Genomic DNA, 22699 nt, shown 5'->3' with positions numbered 1-22699 from the left:
AGCCCCACCTACCTCCCAGGGCGTCTGTTGCGGGGAAGGGGAGGCGATTGTAAGCCGCTTTGATTCTTCCTTCCGTGGCGGAGAAAGTCGGCATATCGGAAGCAACTCTTCTTCTTCGATGTGGGGGGGGGGAGAGGAGGGGGTGGATCAGACCGGGTCCGGAAAGACCGTCCAGGGTTTCAAACCTCTTTTTTTTCAAGTCAAGGGAGGCTCTCCTGTCCACTTTGGCGAGATCCCCAGGGGCCTTTGCAACCTGCTGAGCACAGAAGGGGAAATCGTCGGCTGCTGCTGCTGCAAATACTTGTTTGTTTGTCCCCACCTCTTTACCAGCCTTGTCACATTTTATGAGCCCCTGCCGAAGACGCGCAGTGCCGTCGCCATCCGTTTCCAATCTGCGTAGCCAGAGGAAGAATCCGCCGGGCATCTGGCTTCGCCAGCGAGGGTGGCCGCCTTTCACTCCGGGGCATCTCTTTGGGCGCAGATGTACTTGTTGCAGCCGGCTGGTGCTGGGGTGAGAAGTCCTCCCATCCCTGCCTCGCCGCCCTCCGGAGCGGCCGGTCGTGCGCAGCTGAATGCCAGCCCTGGCTGGGCACTGAAATAGCTCTCCTGGACAAAGGGCAGGGTTGCCAGAGGCCAGGAGGGAAGGACCCTCCCCCCCACTCCTTAACAGCAGAAGGGTGTTTGGAGGGCACCTCTGGTCCACCTAACGTGATCTATGATCAGCTCGGTGTGTGTCTCGTCTTACCGCGGGCGCAAATCGGGGAACAAGCCACCCTCCAAAACATGCCTGAAGGAAGAGATGGGCAAAGGAGAAGAGTCGGGCAAAATCACCATCAATGTGGGGGGCACCAGGCATGAGACTTACAAGAGCACGTTGCGCACCCTGCCTGGCACCAGGCTGGCCTGGCTGGCTGACCCCGACTCCCAGAGCAACTTTGACTTTGACGGGCAAAGCAACGAGTTCTTCTTCGACCGCCACCCGGGCATCTTCTCCTACGTGCTGAACTACTACCGCACAGGCAAGCTGCACTGCCCCGCAGACATCTGCGGGCCCCTCTTTGAGGAGGAGCTCACCTACTGGGGCATCGACGAAACCGACGTGGAGCCCTGCTGCTGGATGACTTACCGGCAGCACCGAGATGCTGAGGAAGCCCTGGATATCTTTGAGAGCCCCGAGCCTGGGAGTGGGGTGGCTGGAGAGGAGGGTGAGGACGACGGGGCCAGGGAGATGACTCTTCAGCGCCTGGGCATGGACGACCGGCCACCTGGAGCTCCTGGGGCCACTGGAGGAGGAGGCGGCTGTTGTCGCAGCTGGCAGCCCAGGATGTGGGCGCTCTTTGAGGATCCCTATTCATCCAGGGCAGCCAGGGTGAGTTTGGGGAGCTGTGGGTGGTAGCTGGTATGCTGGGTTGCAGGATACTGCAGTAGAACCATCTTCCACACCTCTATTGATCCCTTTTCCCACACTCTGTTTTTGGTGGTTAGGGCTCCTACCATTCAGTTACACCTCTTTCTGGAGTGTGATGGTTCCCCACTTTTGATTAATTTGAGATGCAGTAGTAAATTTAGATTCCATCCACTTCCCAAGGTCATTGAATGGACTTCCTTTCCCCTTCTCACCCCTATGCCAATGACCTTGCTCTCCCCCCACCCCCGTTTATCCCCCCCATCATCTGACTTTCTCTCCTTACTTTCTCCTGCTGTTGCACTGGGGATACGGAATGTTTCAGTCTTCCATTTCACTATGTGTGTGTGTGTGTACACGCTCATGCACAGAATTGACTGCACATGATTTTCTTTGTTTTGTATGTAGACACTCCATGAGCTAAAACATCTCATCCAAGGGGCTGAAAGGGTGAGTCCCTAGACGCGAATTGCTTCTGGGGACCGTTGTCACCACAACACAACTCTCTGTAGTGCAGCACTCACCTTGTGCTTGGGGGCCCTGTGCAATAATGGAGCCATTTGCCCCTTTGACTTGTAAGCATATGCATGAATGCTTTGAAGGTTCTTTTTCCTCTTCCACCTGCTGAATTCAAGATCTGACAGAGTTTTAGGAGAGCCCAAGAATGGCTAACTTTTCTCTGCATGACAAACTTACATTTTATATCCTGGATGTTCTAATGGGTGTACAGAGCACATGATCCCTTCCTCACATATGCATATGTGTGCATATATACAGATGCATACACCCACCCACCCCGTCCATGTCTGTGCATGCATAATACTGTACATACTTGCAACAAAAGCATGGGAAAAAAACCGTGGAAGAAGTTGGGGTCCTCAGAAGGCCCTTATTACAAGCCTGAAAGGGTAGTATTGCTCTGCCTTCCACTGCTTTCTACTGTCCTTTCCAGCAGAGACATATGCTAATCAAACGTAAACCTTCCCTTGGATTAAGACAGCTGTGAGGTTGTCGCATGATCTTTCCCATTCTAGCAGTCATTTATTTTTCATCTTCAGAATAGTAACTTGCAAGCCAATCAGTGATTCTCCTGCTGCCTGCTTCCAAGTTTCAGGGCTCAAAATGCAGCTGAATGGAAATCTGTGCAATACTTGCTTTTAGAAATTCGGTTTCCTTTTTCTGTGCATGCTAATGCAGACACACTCACTGTTTTCTCATTCAAACCCATACAAATTAACAGTTATTCACTTTTTTTCATACGCATAGCTCTGAGACATAATTCAGAGCTCGTCTTTTTACCTTACAGCCAACTCCTGCTTTCAAGCGCAAGTGATTCACATATCTCTTTCCTTAGTCATATGGAGTATATAATTGCTGGTGTACATACTCTGGAGCTCTGTTTCTCACATGCATGCATTTGGGATGCAAAAGAACTGTTGGCATTTAAAGGTGCAAAAATGCAAGAGAACATTCTGAGCTTTGCTTGCCTTCTGGCAGGGTTCATATCAAAATGCATGGGTTGGGAGGGAAGGCAGTGATTATATCCAAAATGTTTTCTTCCATCTAAACAGATAATTTAGGCAGCCAAATATATATTTTTTAAAAGGCACATTCTGAAGATGGAATTACAGACTCCCTTTGTGCCTGAAAAGTCTTAGATTTCCAGAGTAGCATTCAGTGTATGAGAGGGTTCAAAATAGACTAACTGAGAACAGCCTCCAGGGATTTTCCCACACTGCAATTGGCTGCCTCTTCTCTTAAAAAAAAGCTTTCCTTGGCCATTGACTTCAATGACATGGAGATATTATCATTATCACTGCAAGGACGCCAAAGATCCTATTGAGAATTGTAATAGACATGCTGAGGACAGGTTTCCCTGGCTTTCTCACATTAAAAGTGGGATAACCTCCGATTTTTAATATATTTTTTACAACAGCTCAGTAACTGGTTTTGGCAAAGGTTTTAGTGTTGGAGGGAAAGCCATGTGGCTCAGTGTAGAATCTGGAAGGGGATGTGACTCTCCCTTTCCAATATCCTAGGCACAGAGCTATACCACTATGGCTTTCTAAGAGTCTAATTAGACAGGATATGAGCAATCCCTGATTAGGATCTCCCGCCCCCCTTTTAAAGCTAATTAGTAGTGCAGCTGCAGAGAAGATCATGGAAGGGGAAAGGGACTGTTTACGGTAACCCTTTCCTCCCATGCTTCCAATGATTTCAGTCGCTCTTCCAAAGCAGCAATTAGCTCTGCAGGTAATGCACTGTATCTCTCCCCCCTCTCTAGAGTTCATTGCAGCATGGGGAGATGGAAATAATGGAAGAGGCATGGTAGGTATGGGTGAAATTCCACTTACTCACTCCTCAAAGCAGCTGCATGTGACTGCTAATTAGCTTTTTTTTTAAAAAGTGAGCTCTCAATCCAAGATCTTTCATTTATTTCTTTAGTTTTGTATGATATTAGTTTTATATTATTTATCTTGTTTGACCCCAAGCTGTCTTAATGAAAGGAAGCGGAACATGTTCTGATCTGGATGGCTTCATCTAGCTGGCATAACCTGGCTGCTGTACTCTCTGGGGAAGCAGTTGGACATGGATGTTTAGCTCTTCCCCTCTCTGAACTCTCTTACAGCTGTGATCAGAATCCACATGTGGCTTAAGTTCAGCTGATTTCAAACTCTAGTGAAGTTCAGCAAGGTTATCTCACTTTGTACCACTTAAGTATCCAACACTCATGCTCCTAATATTGCATGCTGGAGTTGAGAAGAGTGTTTAAACAGTTCATTAAATATGAATGGAGTGTCTTGGAAAGGGCTCTTGTGCTTCACTAGGAGCAGCAGAGATAACTTTCTTCATGGGCTCCTGCTAGGAATGCTTTACTTTGGACATCTCCCAAATACTTGCACGGACAATTTCTCTGCGGCTTCATTTACCAGAGCTTGGCCACTGTTCCTTTTTTCCCCCCCATCACCAGAAGAGTAAAGTAAAAAAAGTAAAGGATCTTTTTATTAACAGTTGTAACACAGGAGTAACTTTCAATTGTTGCATGAAGCTGTGCCTTGCTTCATCAGAGCCAGTGTGGTGTAGTGGTTAAGAGCGGTGGTTTGGAGAGGTGGAGTCTGATCTGGAGAACCGGGTTTGATTCCCCGCTCCTCCACACAAAGCCAGCTGGGTGACCTTGGGCAAGTTACAGCTCTATTAGAGCTCTCTCACCTACCTCACAGGGTGTCTGTTGTGGGGAAGGGAAGGTGATTGTAAGCTGGTTGGAGTCTCCCTTAAATGGTAGAGAAAGTTGGCATATAAAAACCAACTCTTCTTCTTCTTCTCTTCTTCAGGCCAGAAAATATTTTCTAAATAATAGTGTATTGTCCCGACTAACAAGCCATAGGACAATGATACTAAATAGGACCTGATTATAAAGTGACATAGTTCACTCTTGCTACATCCATATTTCTAGTCAAAGAATCTGGATTTTTGCATGTCTGTGTCTGGACTTGGAGAGGAAAAGATGGCAGGTGAAGTTAGAGAGCTATCCTAGGCAGATCTACTCAGACTCCAGCCCAAGTCTGTTCCATGGGGCATAGTCTCAAGAAAGCGTTATCAGGATTGCTCTGGTAGCCTGTAATCAGTGCAATTTATGCTTAGTTGCTTTACACTCAAATAGCATTAGCTATTTAGATGTTGACTGTAACATAGGTCCACTGGAAGAACTGCTTAGTATACTGCCTATTCTATTTATGGATCACTTTGACCCAATTTCAATGACAGATGTTGACAAGTTCCTGTGATCAGTGATGGCCACTATTTGTGCCCTGCATCCTTGCCCATCCTGGCTTCTAAAATCATGTAAAAACCACATCAACGAATCCTTAGTATCTGTTGTAAATCAATTGCTAACTCAGGGCACCTTCCCTAGGCCGCTCAAAGAGGTGTTTATCCATCCACTCTAAAAAAAGGTCATCCCTACAGAAAAATTATGTAGCCAATTATCGCCCTGTCTCTAATCTGCCCTTCCTAGGCAAAGTGATTAAGAGAGCAATAGCACACCAGCTCCAGGTCTTCTTGGGTAGCTCATCTACTCTAGACCCTTTTCAATCTGGCTTCAGGTGAGGCAATGGGACTGAAACATCTCTGCTGGCTTTAGTTGATGACCTCCATCTAAATATAGACAAAGATCAGATCTTCCTGTTGCTCCTATTGGATTTCTTTGCCGTATTTGACACAGCGGACCATCTCATTTTGTTGAGGTGCCCAGAGGCAGAAGTAGGCATCAGGGGCTGTGTGTTGGTTCAAATCATTCCTCATGGACTGGGCCCAAAGAATTGCCATTGGAGACTACTTTTCATCAGTGTGTCCTACAGCGTGCCATTCTAACCCCCTTTTTCTTCAGTCTTTATGTAAAGATCTTAGGCCAAATCATTCACAGTTTGGGGGTTGGTTTTCATCAATATGCTGACGATACTCAGCTGTATATACTCTTATCCAGATCTCCTAGTGATGCGGTAGAGGTCCTAAACGGCTGCCTGGCTGCTGGCTAAGAGTGAACAAATTGAAACAAAACCATGCAAAGACAGACGTAATGCTGGTTGGGAAGGCAGAGATATTGAAGGACATTGTACTCACCACTTTTCTTGGGTTAAGCTGATCCTTGCCGACTCAGTTGGGGTTATACTGGACCTAACATTAATGCTGAAGACGCAAGTTAATGCAGTTGCAAAACAGGCTTTCTTCCAGCTCAGTCTAGCTCAAAAAATGGCCCCTTATCTTGAGAGGGTTGATCTGGCCACTTAGATACATGCCACGGTGACATCGAGACTAGACTACTGTAATGGTAATGCAATGTACATTGGTCTCCCCTCAGAATCAATCTAGAAACTCCAGTTGGTGCAGAATGCCACAGCTCGGCTATTATCAGGAGCTAGATGGAGCATGCATATTACTCCTATCCTACAATCACTCCACTAGCCCATCAGTTACTGGCCTCAATTTAAGGTATTGGCTATGACATACAAAGCCCTTCATGACCTTGGACCCTCATGTCTGTGAGACCGCCTCTCCCCCTATGCTGCATCACGACAGCTTTGCTCATCTGAGCAGGGCCTTCTGCAGGTGCCAACCTTGCAAATGGGCAAAATGAACAACTGCCCCATACATGAGTCTTCTCTTTTGTGACCCCCACCTTGTGGAATGGCCTGCCTGAGGAGGTCAGGAAGGCTCCTTTCTCATGGCTTTCCACAAACTATGCAAAACTGAATCATTCAAGAGGGCTTTTCTACGCAGGCAATAGGGTAGCACTGTACAAAAGGCGTCACAAAGTTACTTGGATAAATTGTTGGTACTACTGTGTGTAGTTTGCTGTGGGTTAGATCCTACTGTGTAATTTTACATCATTTAATGTGTCATGTTAACACTTATGCCTTGCTTCAGCTCTGTTTTCAGACTTCTGGTTGGTTCTACAACCCAAATCCTATTTCATTGTTTATTGAATGTCCCGTCTTGTTGATTTTATTGACACACTCTGTGAAATCCACCTTGTGTCCAAGTGAGAAAGGCAGTCTATAAATGTAAAGGTAAAGGTCCCCTGTGCAAGCACCGGGTCATTCTTGACCCATGGGGTGACGTCACATCCCGACGTTTCCTAGGCAGACTTTGTTTATGGGGTGTTTTGCCAGTGCCTTCCCCAGTCATCTTCTCTCCCCCCCCCCCCCGCAAGCTGGGTACTCATTTTACCGACCTTGGATGGCTGAGTCAACCTTGAGCCGGCTACCTGAAACCAACTTCTGTTGGGATCGAACTCAGGTCGTGAGCAGAGCTTGGACTGCAGTACTGCAGCTTACCACTCTGCGCCACGGGGCTCCTCATAAGTAACATCAATATAAATAATGGTTTCTAGATACATGGACAGGAAAATATTACTCCTGTTAACTAGTGGCCTGATCTTGTACATTGTCCTTAGGTACCACTGCAAAAGCTGAAGCTGCATCCTAACTTTGGAAAGTAGGGCAGATATATTCTGCACTGTCTTCTCACTATTACATAATGTGTTGAATCTAGGCCCTCCTCCGCCAGGCCCTTCCTCCAAACAGCCTAGTAGGGTCCTTTCTACCCATAGTGCCTCCCCTCTCCAAATCCTGCCCCTCCTGCTTCTTGTTCCATAAAACTATGCATTGAATGGAAAGAGCAGTAGCAAAGTGTGCTATTATGCCAGTGCATTATCTGTAGCTTGGTTCCTGCAGTGGTGTGAGCCTCTGCGCAAGCATTCCATGATTTGGGCTGTACTTTTCACACGTATATGGAAGGTAAATCCAGATCATAAAGAACAAACTGAGGCACAGTATAATGACAGTTTTGGTTTCTCCTGAAATGAAACAAAACCAATTTAGAAAGTTCTTTTGCTCAACGTATACATTGCTGTAGAGTGCCCGATGGAGTGCTGTGAAAGAGAAGGTAGCCAAGCCAATGAGAACAGCAGGCAAGCAGGAGAAGAGGAAAGGCCTCATTGGCTTCTTATTAAGATACAGCAAAGTCTGTGTGGCTGGCTTTGGAGTAACAGTAGGGACCAGTGCTTTATGCGGGGAAGAAGCTCTGCACCCCTGCAGTGAGGAACAAAGAAAGGGCATGCAGGAGACTGACACAAACAGCTGTAATGATGAAACCCTACAGCATTCTGCTGCATATGGGCGAGCAGAGTTTAAAGGCTCCAAATCAGAGTAGAACTTCCATCCATTTTCTCCCAGACACTAGTCTTGATCGCTTACATCTCATTATTAAAAATAGTGACAGAGCTGTGTAGGTCATCAGAAATTCACTCAGAGGCTCTTTGAACACAACAGATCCTTGATGGCAACTGTACTGGCATTAGCAGTGACCCCATGGTCTCTCACAGGATGGACCCATTAGACCAGAGAGCTTGTCCCAGTGGATAGACCGCTCAGACTACATGGACCTCAAGCAAGAAAGAGAAGAAGGAGAAGTATCCATAAAGCCAGCTCAGGATGGCACTTATCCAGGCCAACTGGACACTGTTAGACCAAGATGTTTCTTGAAAATGGCGCACCTTACATATATATCCCAGATAACATTATATTGATACAGGAAAGGTCCAATATGTTCACTAAGCAGATCAGACATAGAATGTCATTGTGATAGCTACGGCTACCATCCAGATAGACAGAGGGACAGCCCCAGAAACTGCACCAAGTACAAGATGTTTCAAGGACTCTATGTGCAATGAACATGAAAGAGCATGATCTTAAAAGATGGGAACAACTTGACCTTGGGGGCTCCTGCCAACATGTACTGGGGAGTGGGTGGATCTGAGGAAATGGGTAAGTATGCTCTCACCGTGAACCAGTGCATGACTTTAAATGACCCAGTGGTTAAAAGGCAATAGTTAATTTCTGCTAAGAGATAAAGCGGGACTCAACTCTGTCTACAGCATATGCCTTCTGATTTCTGTGTGTGTTTTAAGTGCAGTCAAGTCGCTTCCGACTCATGGTGATCCTATGAATCAATGTCCTCCAAAGTGCCTTATCCTTAACAGCCTTGCTGATTTCCATACCCTGCCCCAGATCCCAAATTATGTGATATGGGCTGTGGTTACTTAGTGTTGAAGGAAAGGGACTTCACACACACTCAGGGAAAGTTGTCCAGGGTGAATTAGCTGAAATTAAGTTCTGCATGAGGAGATGTTTCCTCTCTGTGTGTTTCCCCAGCCAGCCATCTGGAGCAGACCTGGCTAATTTATGTATGTTACAAGAACAGAGAGGGAAACAATTTAGCCAGATCGATTTACATAGGAAATAATGTCCAATGACTATGGTTTCAGTGGTCACTGTGGCTACCCTTAATTTCCCTTTCAGGAGAAATTAGATGTTCAGAAATTGATCCCTAAGTGATTTGCGCAAGATAACACATGGGATCTCAATAGAGCAGGAAACCATTTTGTTTTGTTTTCTAAGCCTAGCAAAGATGAATTGAGAACTGTCAAGTCTAGAATAAAGGTTATTACAGAAATGCAAGCGGGACCTCCTCCTGAGTACTGGAGAACCACGTACGTGGTTGCCTGGTAGAGGCTTCAAGAGCGTCCCACCTTTGATCGATTTCCAGCCATGGCAGCTAGGATTTATACATAGTCTCTGCTGTTGGTTGGCCATAACGTGCCAAGAAGCTGAAGCAATGGTGGCAGAACAGAGTCATGCCTTCTTCACCTTTCTAGACTTATGCCTGATGCCAGCAGTGCCATAAGCAGACATGCTGCTTCAGGCATTGCCAGTTAACTGAGGGTTGTGTCCCAGGACTGATATCGTAGGACACCCTGGGGAGCAGTCTTTGGTTTCAGCCCACTGTGATGCCCACATTGCTCCTCCTAGGTTTAGAAACTTGGTACATTAAGCAAGTATTGCCAGTTACAGTGAATGCCCATACAATCTGTGTACCGTGTACGTTGAGTTTGTTTATTTATTCATTTACTTCGTTTATACACTGCCTTTCTTTCATTGGGGCCCCAAAAGAGGCTTGCATTGTCCTCCTCTCCTCCATTTAATCCTTTCAACAACCCCGTGAGGTAGGTTGGTCTGAGAGTGTATGACTGTCCCAGGGTCATACAGCAAGCTAAAAGAGGATTTTCAGGGTTCAACCAATAGCAGTGGGAATCCTGGATAAGTCACATGCAGTATCCCCCCCACACACACAATCGGATGTGTTCCTGAGAGCCAGTATGGTGTCGTGGTTAAGAGTGGTGATTTGAAGCGGTGAACTCTAATCTGGAGAACCAGGTTTGATTCCCCACTCCTCCACATGAAGCCAGCTGGGTGACCTTGGGCTAGTCACCACTCTTTTAGAGCTCTCTCAGCCCCACCTACCTCACAAGGTGACTGTTGTGGGGAAGGGAAGGTGATTGTAAGTCGGTTTGAGTCTCCCTTAAGTGGTAGAGAAAGTTAGCATCTAAAAACCAACTCTTCTTCTTCCTGTGGTGGGAGTGGGAGTGCTTATTTGATAATGGAAGCTTTCGTGGTATAAAAACCCAGCTTTTCAAAATCTGTCTTGCAGGGGTGAGTCACTCCTTTTGTGAATGTAGCACACTCAATGTCCCCACCCTGGCTCAGGCCCTGACAGGGCAATACAGTTGGCATAATGATGTATCTACTGTCCAGAATTTATGGGAATCAACACTACTTCATTGATCTGAGCAGAGATTGCTAATTGAATGGGATAGGCATTGTGACCTGGCCCATTGATCTATGAAGCATTCCAAAACCAGCATAGGATATATGAGCTCCCTTTGAATTTCAGCTAATGAAGAACCACTATAATGGCCAGGTTTTACCTGTGATTGAGGAGTGCGGCTATATGTTCATCACCAGATCTATATGAATGTGAGGTGGACTCATTTTTTCAAAAAGTGAAAACATACAGTGGCTCCCAGGGAGATGGTATGTGTATATGGGCATCTGTGTGCATGTACACTTCTTATTATTTCACATTTGTTCCAGTTATTAATTTTTGGAACGATCCTGTGGGGCTGCAACCAAGAATATGAATTAAACTGTAGAACGTTGAATGTAAAGGTTGTCAGCCTGAGGAGGAAAGGGATTGGGATGGTCAAACAGTACCATAGTCAGGGTGGATTATATTAAATGAACACATCTGAATTATTATTCAAATCCAGTTTTTTAGTTATTGATGAACAACTTATTCTCACATAACATGTCACAGAGGGGTGTCGTTAAGACAAACAGAAGCGTGAAAGCACTTTGGGTTCATAGTTCTGTGTAAGTTTAATGCTTCTGGGGGCCTCTGCCTTAGAATCCTTGCGCAAAGAATGCTAAATGGAAATCCATCATTTTCACAATGGCCCTTTAAACAGACATGAATATTGAAGCACAAAAGCCATGTAGTCTGCAAGCCCAAAAGTTTGGGATAATCATAGTTAATATGAAGGCCCCATTTACTTCTATACTAATGTTATAATCATTATAGTATTCAAATAATGTATTACTAATGGATTTAAATGAAACCAGTCTTTTTTTTGGTGATTTAAATGATGGTTTAAAACGGGAACATAAATCAGTTCACTGTGTATATAGCCTTTCTCCATCTGTTAATGAATCATAGCATGGATAACCATCCTGTGTTAGTGGATTTTAATTCCTGCATGTGTTGGCAAGCTAACTTGTAAAGAAAAATGTATGTAAATGAAGCTGGAGCACAAACACCCCAGAGTTCCAACTGGATAACTGAGTCCTTCCTGCTTATTGTTGGTATCAACGGAAGGTGTCAGACTTGCCTTTGGGATGCAGTGGAAACCAAAAGTTCCAACAAGTTCAAGTGCAATCAGCGATTTAGCAGATTTCAAACTTCCCATTGGAACTTACCATTCCCTGGGTTCACCGTAGATCCCTGAGACAGTTTTAGCACCAACTGATTGATAAGTAATTATTTTATTGTATTTTATTGGTTTTAATTTATATATACATGTATTATGCTTTTTATGATTGCTAGCCACTCTGAGCCCAACTCTGGCCGGGACATAGAGTGGGATATAAGACTAATAATAAAAATAAAAAGTAAACTAAAAAAGGACATAATGAAAAGAAAAATAAGTTGCATCTCCTGGCTTGTTCAGTGGTTGCCTAAGCTGAGAACAAGCTAAATTGATGACATTCCTTCACGAGTTTAGAAAGTAGAGATAAGCCCTTTTCTGCAATTCTGTTTATTTTCATATTTGCTTATTTTTTTGTCAGTGCTTTTGCATCTCCACATTTCATTGTTGGCACTGTAGATTCAGTTGAATCTTGTATGCAAATTCTATAGTCTTTTATACACAATCTGTATGGTATTTATTTGTGCCATGTACATCATGTATACACCCACTCTTTTTCAAATAATCCCTCCCAGAACCATCAACTTTTTATTATTTTAACTGAACTTTGATTTTTATTCAGAGCTAATATTGTATCGAAATAAAATTTGATTGACTGAGTGAGTGTATAATAGTGATGTATTAACCTACATATAATATTGAAAAATACATAAACTTCATGGGGATAATTTGGTGTGAGGAAACAGAAAACGGCAGTAACATAAGTTGTCATGGGTTCTATTTGCACAAGGGAGAAGTGAAATCAAAATGGAGATTTGGAAGTCAAAACAGCTGGGATAAGAAATACCGAATAAAAGGTAAAATAGAGAAGATAGTCTTTGCTTAGAGGTTCCCTGTTTTATGACACAAATACTCACTGTCTCTTCAGTGTTTACCTTCACTTTCTCATCCAACTTTGGCTTTGAAACTATCCAGACTGCCCAGTTTGAATTGCTTAGTAGACCTAGGTTGAAAGTACTGCTGGAACTGAAAAGTAGAATCCATTCATGAAGAATATGATCCATTTAGGTAAAGATTCTGAATTCAACACTGATGGACCATAGGATAGAGAAGACAAGGGCCATGTAAAATATGCAGTCATCTGTTGATCATGGCTATGTCTCTCACTAGGTCACATCTTCATTCCTTGTCATTTTTGTAGTGATTAAGAAAAGCAGGTGAGAAGAAAGGATTAAATTCATTTTCAAGTTCATTGCATCTCTGTTTAGATTTCTTCTTCTACCATGGCCTGTTGACTCTAACCACTGAGGTTATTTTCACTTCTCTTCAGGTAATTGCCTTTGCCTCGCTTTTTTTCATCCTGGTGTCCATCACAACGTTTTGCCTGGAAACACACGAAGCCTTCATCATAGATGTTAATGTGACTGAGACGCTGGTGGTGGGCAACACAACAGAGGTCTTTGTGATGCGAAAGATGGAGACAGAGCCCATTCTCACTTACATTGAGGGAGTCTGTGTGCTGTGGTTCACCCTGGAGTTTCTAGTGCGCATCGTTTGCTGCCCAGATAAATTGGTCTTCGTTAAAAACCTTCTTAACATAATTGACTTTGTAGCCATCTTGCCCTTCTACTTGGAAGTGGGACTCAGTGGCCTGTCATCCAAGGCTGCACGGGATGTTCTGGGCTTCCTGCGCGTAGTTCGTTTTGTCCGGATCCTCCGGATCTTCAAGCTGACTCGCCACTTTGTGGGGCTTCGGGTGCTGGGTCATACACTACGGGCCAGCACCAATGAATTCCTTCTTCTCATCATCTTCCTGGCTTTAGGGGTTTTGATTTTTGCCACCATGATCTATTATGCTGAAAGGATTGGTGCCAAACCGTCTGACCCCAGTGGAAGTGAACACACACATTTTAAGAATATCCCCATTGGATTCTGGTGGGCAGTAGTGACAATGACAACATTGGGCTATGGTGACATGTACCCCAAAACCTGGTCAGGCATGCTGGTTGGTGCTCTTTGTGCCCTGGCTGGGGTCCTTACCATTGCCATGCCTGTCCCAGTAATTGTCAACAATTTTGGAATGTATTATTCATTGGCCATGGCTAAGCAGAAGCTCCCAAAGAAGAAAAAGAAGCACATACCCCGTCCAGCACCACTGGACTCTCCAACGTACTGCAAGTCAGAGGACAACTCACCTCACAACAGCGTTCAGAGCTACAACAGCCCCCTGGCAGCAGCAACAGCAGCAGGGGTGGGAGAGAGGAAAAGATCAGGTGAGATAAAAGATTCCAAATGGAACCAAAGGTGGAGAGAAAGGAACTGGTGGTAGGAATCTGGATGTACCTTAATGCCTTGTGGAAGTGTAAGGGCAAAGTCTACATCATGTATGTCCCAGTATGAAATCTTAGACCACTGTTGTTACAGTGCAGAATTCATCATAAAACAAAGGTTGACTCAAACCCATGTTCTCAGTACCTAGTTGTATTCATGGTTCATTAAAGGTTTTTGATTCATGGATCAGGGGAACTGTAGACTTCCAACCAAAGTTGGAAGTGATCATAACACTATGGAAATCTCTTTCTAGCAACTAGAAATTGAGCCAAATCTACTTCTATGTAAAAGAAGTAATTTTATTCAACAAGTGAGTCTGGTTTAATTAATACCTGCTTGTACTGTGAGAGTTAGGGCCAGTGTTGGAGTGTGGCCAAAAGGCTGGCACCACAGTGTTCTGCTCTGCAGTCTTTCCAGCAACTGTATCAGTGGCCTCTTTGCACTAAACTTCTAATTACTGTTGGCCAACATAGATTCCCTGAACTACCAAAGAGGTTCTCTAGACTGGTTTCCATTCTGTTATTTCCTGCATGCTGTCATATCAACACAAAGTGGTTGGAGCAGCATTGAAGATCGAATATATGAGTAAATTACAAATTTGTGTTTTGCTGTCCAACTGTAGCATTCAGAGAATTTGTGCATTTCCCTAGAGATCAGATGTAGGATATATCACCACTAGGGCTGTCAATAGATCAGACATCTTAGTTGAGTATGAGGATTTAAACAATTAATTAATTAAATTGTATTTTACAAATGAATGAAACATTAGTTCTGAAGAAGAATAACATTTTTGTTTGTTTTCAGATGGTACGCACTAGGCCCAATTGTACAAAAAGCATTCTCTCATGTATGAGAGAAAGGAATGCCTCTTCTCAGATGCCTATCACTTGCAGATTTTCTAAATACTTAATAAATATTACATTTATTTTAAAATTGTAAATGGCCAATCAACTGTGGATACCTTTTTAATTAATCAAAAGCTCTTCAATTGGTTATCCATTTAATCCATTATACACTGCAGCCCTAGTTAGCACATTTCCCTGTAGAAGAGGTCTGCAAGAGTCATTTCTGTAGGTTACCTTAAAACCATAATGCACTTGCACAACTACTTCCCATAATATGTGAAACCACCCTCCTTGCAGTCTGTGAGTGCATTACAGTGGCTTGCTATGTCTGGGCTGTTTGAACGATGGGCTTTCTTCTTAGCTTTGATCAATTGTTTGATCTTCCTAGGAGCAGTGATTGTCTAAGGAGGATCTTATTTCAAAATAACATACAACGAAAGGCTCAATATAATTCAAACAACATCAAATATATTCAAGTGACAACACACTACATACCAAGACTGTGCAAGGAGACAACAGAACTGAACAAAAAGTGCATACTATATACAATATATACAACAATTATCATGAGTAGTCACCACCAGAAGAACATATAAAGCCAAATAGCTTATAGGAAAGGAAGTCCATAAGCTCAAAGAAGTACGGCTTCGTCTGTGTCTTGAAATTCCCTTAAAAGGGTAATGCCAATTGTCCGGTGGGGACCATCAGAAGTGTTCAGAACTGGATCAAAAAGAAGGAACGCAGATCCATGGTATTCAATGCGTTTCACCTAAGGCTTCATCAGCCTCAAAGAGTTTCTCAAGCTGCCCAATATACTCCAACAAGTATTTAAAAGTTTGAAGAGAGCTCAAAAAGAGCTAAGTGAATTTTCCAAGGCTTGCCTAAGGAGGGGCTGCCTAAGGAGGATCTTAGGCAGCCCCAACTGTATATTGTTTGTTTCATTGATGCAAGGAATTTATTTCCAGTTGGTGCTGTTCCTTTTAATTCCAGCAATTGGTAGTTGTTAAGTGAGGTGTAGTTGCTGCCCAAGGCTGTGACTCTCTAGGGTTTCTTACCGTAGGCTGTTGGCTAGGAGTGGAAAGTGCTCTGGAGCCTCCATGGGGAGTATACAGCAGTAAGTACTTACAGGCGAAGAGAGATTGTGCTTCCTGTCTGCTAGAAGAGAGGCATGAATGTTTATTAAAGAATATTCCAGTAAATGACTCCTGAAAAGGCTGGAGTAGGGTGTGGTGTGAGTGTAACAGAAGAATATTGATATCAATGGAACATCAACGAAGGATCTGGCTCAAATGTTTTTTTCTCTGTTAGAACATAACAAATGGTATTCCACCCACAGAAAAGGTTGAAATCCAAGAGCGCAACTTGCCCCACTGCAGCTCGATTAACAAGCAAATGTCTAAAATTTACTGGTTCCATTTTCTCAAGTTTCTTGATAACCAGATGAAACTTTCAAGCAGATACATCAAATAGGCTCCACAGCGGGGTAACCTCCTCAAGACCCTGAGAGTTTATTGGACTCTGGAGGAGGATATTTTGGGAAGTGGAAAGGATTTGCAAATTGGGTCCTACCTCCCAATGCCTCAAAGCTTCCAACTTGTCATCTATGTATTTAATTCCCAACTATGCCCCCTGCTTGTGGATACCTAAATCCATAAATAGGGGGCACACAGACCCCCCAACACATGTTTCTGAAGAAAAACGTGAGGTTTTTTTTTTTAACGGGGATTTAAGTCCCCCCTGATTTTTTTAAAAAAGTGCTTTAAAAAGCACATGCACAGACAACGCTCTTCAACTGTCACTACAGACAACCTGTCTCAGCTGCCAGACCGGGGAAGGGGGAGGCCTTGCCATGCTCACCCGGAGCAGCACCAGCACCGGATGAGCTGGCAAGAGGGCAGGACTGTGGGGGAAGAGGCCTAGATTCCCCCCCCCGTGAGTTTCATGGGCCCCCACTTGTTCTCTCTAATAGCAATGTGCTGATCGGTAGGGCTGCAAAATGGATCCATCCATAAATAAGGTTACTTTTTAACTTACTCAAATGAGTCTTCCAGATATGAAAAAATAATTATTTGTAAAAGAGGGAAGGCTGCCCCAAGAAGGCACAAATATGCATTTCTCTCCAGGAGTCACACAATGGTGAGGAAGGTGGATTGTCAATTGAAGGAAGTGAGGAATAGATTGGGAAATTGACATGATCGAGATTTTAACCATTTGTAGTATCATAGAGTGGGGAATTAAGTGTGCAGGATGTATGCTGTGAGCACACATCCTAAGACATTAATGCCCATATGCTGTTAAAGATTTGAGCTCTTTAAAGCCAAAGAGTTGAGGGGAGGGGGTTATTAGGATTGGAGGGAAATTACTTTCTCCACTCCTCATTAATCCTCCCACCCAAGGACTCTTGCAGTTGGGAAGGGGGCTGAGCTCCTATTTCTTTATAGTACCCTGAAATCAGAGATGAAATTAAAGTTGGGACGTATGCATCCCTCAATCCCAGTTCCTCCCTGGTTTACCCATACGGCATTTCTGGTTAACTTCTCCCCCATCCTATGCTGCATTGATCAGGTTTTGGGCTAGAACAACATAGCCACAAACTAATGTTGTAGGGCAGTTGCCCTACATCACTGGACTGCTGAGTTTAGGGCTGGAGGAACAGGAAGTCACTCCTGTCACTCCAGAGCTCAACAGCCTCATGAAGTTCAGTTGTGACACTGGGAGGAGGTGATTCCTCCATCTTTTAATCCTCCTGTGCAATTCCTTGCAGGCACCCAACCTGTCCCTCCAAACAGTGAACTTTGTGGACTTGTTCTTATCAGGAGGGCACCACATTGGGGCCATCCATTCATCAGTTAGAGTTTCTATAAAGTCAGGGGGCTCCCTGAGTATGCATGGAAATGTTCATTTGTAAACATTTTTTAAAGGGAAAAAAATCAAACCAAAAATATCTTGACAAGGGCTGAATATGGCCATCAACTTCCACGAGTCGCCAAATATGAAGAACAGTTGAACAACAGCTGAAGAAAAATAAAAGACTGAAGGGCCTACTCAAGCCCCTAAAAGTATCTTGGAGTCCAGGATGAGTGCTGTGGGGACTAGGCTCCTCGCTTTGATTTTCTCCCCCACCCCCCATGTAAGATGCAATGTTTATTTATTTGTTTATGTGCTTCATTTATACCCCACTCTTCTCCCCAATGGGGACCCAAAATAATTAACAACATTAATCCCTTCTCCGTTTTATCATCACAAGAACCCTGTGAGGTAGGTTAGGATGGGAGTTTGTGACTGGCCCAAGGTCACCCAGCAAGCTTCCATGGCAGAGTAGGGATTCGAACCTGGGTCTCCCAGATTCTAGTCTAACCCAAGGGTGTCAAACATAAGGCCCAAGGGCTGGATCCAGCCCCTTGAAAGCTCTTATCCGGCCAGCCAAGGCAGCTACCCACCCCACTCTCGATCTGGGCTGGCGAGGCATGGCCCGGCCTGACCAAGTGACATTTATATCCAGCCCTCGTAACAATTGAATTCCACACTCCTGCTCTAACCACTACACCACGAATTTACAATATTGCGGGGGGCTAGAATTGGAGGGAAGTACTTACTTCAGGCTTAGTTAATTGCCTTCCTAACCTGAGACACTCAGCAGTGAAGGAGATAGAGCCCCAAACAACTTAAATCTTTTTGGCATGAGGGAGTGGAAATAGGGTTGGAGAGTGTACTAGGAGGTGTGCATCCCCTGACCTGCAATTCTCTCCCACACAATTTCCCATATAGGGAGGGGAAGATAAAAATGTACTGGTCAGGTTCAAGGCTCAATGACCAGCTTCTTTTTAGGGTTAGTTGAGGCTTCTAATCTAGCCCCGCAGGTCAGCAGTCGGGCAAATTATTTATTTGCCTTCTCCCCAACATTCAAGGGGGCTTAGGGTCCCTGTTGCACTTACGGGGTAAGGGATTTCACAGTTGCTCTATCTGCCTCTTCCTACTCTACCAAATAATTTCCTCATGATCCCTCTATTTGTGAGCTCTGTTTTCAGTAGAAAGATAAACCTGACACAAGGCAACTAGTATTAATGCAACTGCCTGGGCTTCTTGCTGAAACCAGCAGCAAGGAATCCAAGAACTGTGACACGTGGCAATTGGACAACTTTCTCATGTTTTAAAAGGCGTGGACTGAGATGATGGTATAAAGTAATAAAGAGTGCTTTGGAGAAAGAGATGTTCTTGCAGCGTAGTATCACTGAAAATGAACATGATTTTTAGCACTGGCATAGAACAGCGATAGCACGTCTAATGTTGCATGGCCTCAGAAAGTTATCAAGTAAGTTATTGGCTATAAATTCCATCTGCTGTCAATGACAACTCCCCATCCCTGCTTTACAAACTTGTGAATTCTAGGGTAGATGCCTTCCACAGCACAGGGACACACACATTTTTCAGCAGTGTGCAGTATTGGTTGGGTTCACCTTGGTGCAATGATAATGGGGTTAAGTGCAGAATCACAGCGTAGAAGATGAGAATCTGACTTCAGTGTACTTCGGAAACAGTCCAAGATTGTGACCAGACTCCCAGATGATGTAGACGGCCATAGAACCCTCAGAATCAACAAGGCACTGACTTTTCCCTTTCACACAGCAGTCACTTGGGCCTGGTTTTCTACAGGTCCTTTTGCCTTTCTTGTGGACTGTTCCTTCAGGGAACTCTTCAGTGCCCTGCATCTGGGATTGAAATGGCTCACTCTTTGGCCTGATCTACACTTGTAGCAGAACAAAGTGGCAGGATGCTGAGATGGTAGAATACCACATCACATGAACACGTGAAGCTGCCTTCTACTGAATCAGTCCCTTGGTCCATCAAAGTCAGTATTGTCTGCTCAGACCAGCAGCGGCTCTCCAGGGTCTCAGGCCGGGGTCTTTCACATCACCTACTTGCCTAGTTCCTTTAACTGGAGATGCCGGGGATTGAACCTGGGATCTTCTGTTTGCCAAGTAGATGTTCTACCACTGAGCCACAGCCTCTCCCTCATCCCTTTCACTACTGCTTGTTTTGCTGGTTGAGGAATTGTGTGGAGAAGGAACAGGATCAGTGATCTTGAAGGACATTTTTCACTTTACTAGATGTCAGGCAAATTATTTATTTGTCAAAACCTGCCTTCTCCCCAAAATTCAAGGGGGCTCAGGGACCCTGGAGAGCCGCTGCCGATCTGAGTAGACAATACTGACTTGGATGGACCAAGCGTCTGATTCGGTAGAAGGCAGTTTTCTGAGTTCATGTGAGGCTTCACTGCCCTCAAGATTCTTGGGAGCCAGGAGGGGAATCTCTCCAGGAGCCTGCTACTGCTTTCCTGCATGTCTTATGTGTCCTAGTCATAGCTTGGTTCTCAAAGCAGGTGCAGACCTGGTCTCCTGTTCTCTCAGGTGCTGAAACGTGTCCTCTTCTTTCTCCTTCCAAAGATACCAAGCAGAATGGTGACGCCAACGTGGTGCTGTCAGATGAAGAGCAGCCCCTTTCATCGTCGCAGGAGGAGAAGCTGCCCATGAGGCGCTCAAGTACCAGGGACAAAAACAAGAAAGCAGGCACTTGCTTTCTTCTGAGCGCTGGAGATTTCTCTTGTGCTGCTGATGGTGGCATCCGGAAAGGTATGAGTGAGACCAATAGACATGTGCCAGTGCAGAAAGGGGAGGTTGTGGATGAAGGAACAAGTATATATGCCTGAGGCCAGCTGGGGCCGTTTCCCAGTCACTATCGTCTTATTAAAAGGGAACAAAATGCTGCCTTTTTAGGCTGTGGTTCTTTTCCTGTCTGTAGTAGGGGAGCCAGGTTGGAACCTGGAGGACGTACAACTGTGCCATTGCAGCAGCACCAGGGCAGTTTCAGCTTCTCCATCACATTCCCGCCTTAGTTTGGATGATTGCCCTCCTCTCCCACCCACTGGGGCAAGCTCTGCTGTACTGCGAGTGGGGGAAGGGCTGGATGACAGGATTTGGAAGGGCAGGGGGGAGGAGGAGAAGTCACTGTTGGGTTGTCTCCCACACCCACGAGAGATTTACACTGCCAACCTAAGTAGAACTGTACCCTTCTAAGCCCACTGACACCGGTGGATTTAGAAAGGGTTAACTTTGGATAGCACATGAGCATTCTCTGAGTGACAACATCCCTCTTTGAGGTAACGGTGCAGCTCCCACAGGATTGCTGTTGTGTATCTTTCACACTAGAAGCAATGCCTACTTTGCACATACAAAGAGTGAATTGGGAAAGAGTGTCAAAATAGTCCCTGGGACACCTTGTGCTTGCAAGCTTCCATGTCGTCTCCAGCTTTTCAGGCTGTGTGTCTGGGCTCTTTGGAGAAGAATACCTGATAAGTTCAGTTAGGATTTTACTTCTCATTTGATTGATTTGTTTACAAAAATTTATACCCTGCCTTTCTTCCCTGATCAGGGCCATCTTAGAAGCCATTAATACCAAACCAAAATGTATAATTAAAACCAAAGTTAAAATACAAAAACATAAAATCAACAAAACATAAGGAGGAAAGAGAGAGTTATTTATATATTTATTTATTTGGATATTTATATCCCACTTTGCTCCTGCAAAGCGAGACTCAAAATGGCTTACAATAGCCCAGCTGGCAGAAGCACTGACAGCCCCGGCTGGCAGCTCCTTTTGAGCCCAGAGGAGTGGGGTGGGTGGGGAGGCAGCTGGAGGACCTCATCAGCACCTGATGGAACAGCCTCTCCTGACAAGCTGCACCTCCTCCTTTTAGTCTTCACAGAACCTTGGGGGCTGTTGTCTTCATTTTAATTTCTTTTTTTCCTTTGACTATGTCTTCAACCAGGATCTTTTTGTTAGTTGTTCTTCCCATTTTCTTTCATTTGGATTTGCATCTGGCCGTTCTTTGATGTTGCTTTACTACTTTTGGGGTATTTCCTATCTCTGTGTTTCCTCCACTTGGACTTGCGACTGTAGGTAACTTATAAAAAGTGCTGAATATAGTCCTACCCACATAGATTTTATTAAAAGGCAAAAAAGTACCCCGCAGCCTATACCTTTGTGGAATTTGAAGGGTTTGGTGTAGTGTAAAGTTTTAAAAAAAAACCAAAAGGAACAAAATGAGATAGAAATGCACATTTTCAGCATTCCAAAACAAACAAAAAAGAACAAGGCAATGATTACGGAGGCTAGATTAGACAACAGGGGTACCTTACGAAGGGTAGAATTTATTTAATAAGCTGCTGACTTTCATACAAAAACACCTGGGAGCATTAATTGGAACAGTGCATGGGATAATCTGACTGCACCTGCTGTGATCCATACATTCAGGTACACATGAAAACAACAACTGCAGATGTATACTTGGTCTCCTTAGTGGCATCACCTCCATCTTTCCACTTTGTCAATAATTAACATTGCTTCTGACATTTCCATCTGGCAATCTAACTAGGTACAACATTGCTTAAAACCAGTGGCACTCCCTCTGTGAGCCACATTTGCAGCTGCTATCAACCACAAGAACCACACTTACTTCCATCTCAAGGAGGCTTGTCGCTTACCCATCTTGCCGAGTCACTGAGTGTGTATCATTGACTTAAATCCATCCTTCTGGGTATGGCTTTAACTCCAGAATCAGTGTAACAGTGCAATCCTAAGAGTCGCACATTTCTAAGTCCATTACAGTCAATAACTCTAGAAGGGTGTAACTCTGCTTCGGAAGGCTCTGTAAATATATTTACTTGGCCCCTGCCCGTTTAACTTATTCAGAACATCATCCTGCCTAGTTACCGTCTTCAGCTTTTGTTCTCTTTGCGA

At 44.4% G+C, this 22699-nt stretch overlaps 1 protein-coding gene across 1 annotated transcript; it reads left to right on the top strand.

The window, feature by feature from the left end:
* Positions 1–617: 617 nt before the first annotated feature.
* On the top strand, positions 618–20613 carry KCNC4 (potassium voltage-gated channel subfamily C member 4). Its single transcript, XM_056844138.1, has 3 exons — positions 618–1369; positions 13057–13999; positions 20347–20613. Exons 1-3 carry the CDS (start codon positions 716–718, stop codon positions 20607–20609), a joined length of 1860 nt encoding a protein of 619 aa, XP_056700116.1. The 5' UTR covers positions 618–715; the 3' UTR covers positions 20610–20613.
* The last annotated feature ends 2086 nt before the right edge of the window (positions 20614–22699 follow it).

The sequence above is a fragment of the Euleptes europaea genome, chromosome 2 (assembly GCF_029931775.1).
Source record: "Euleptes europaea isolate rEulEur1 chromosome 2, rEulEur1.hap1, whole genome shotgun sequence".
Taxonomy (NCBI): Eukaryota; Metazoa; Chordata; class Lepidosauria; order Squamata; family Sphaerodactylidae; genus Euleptes; species Euleptes europaea.
The sequence above is the reverse complement of the archived record's forward strand: the minus strand, read 5'-3'. Positions and strand labels throughout refer to the sequence as shown.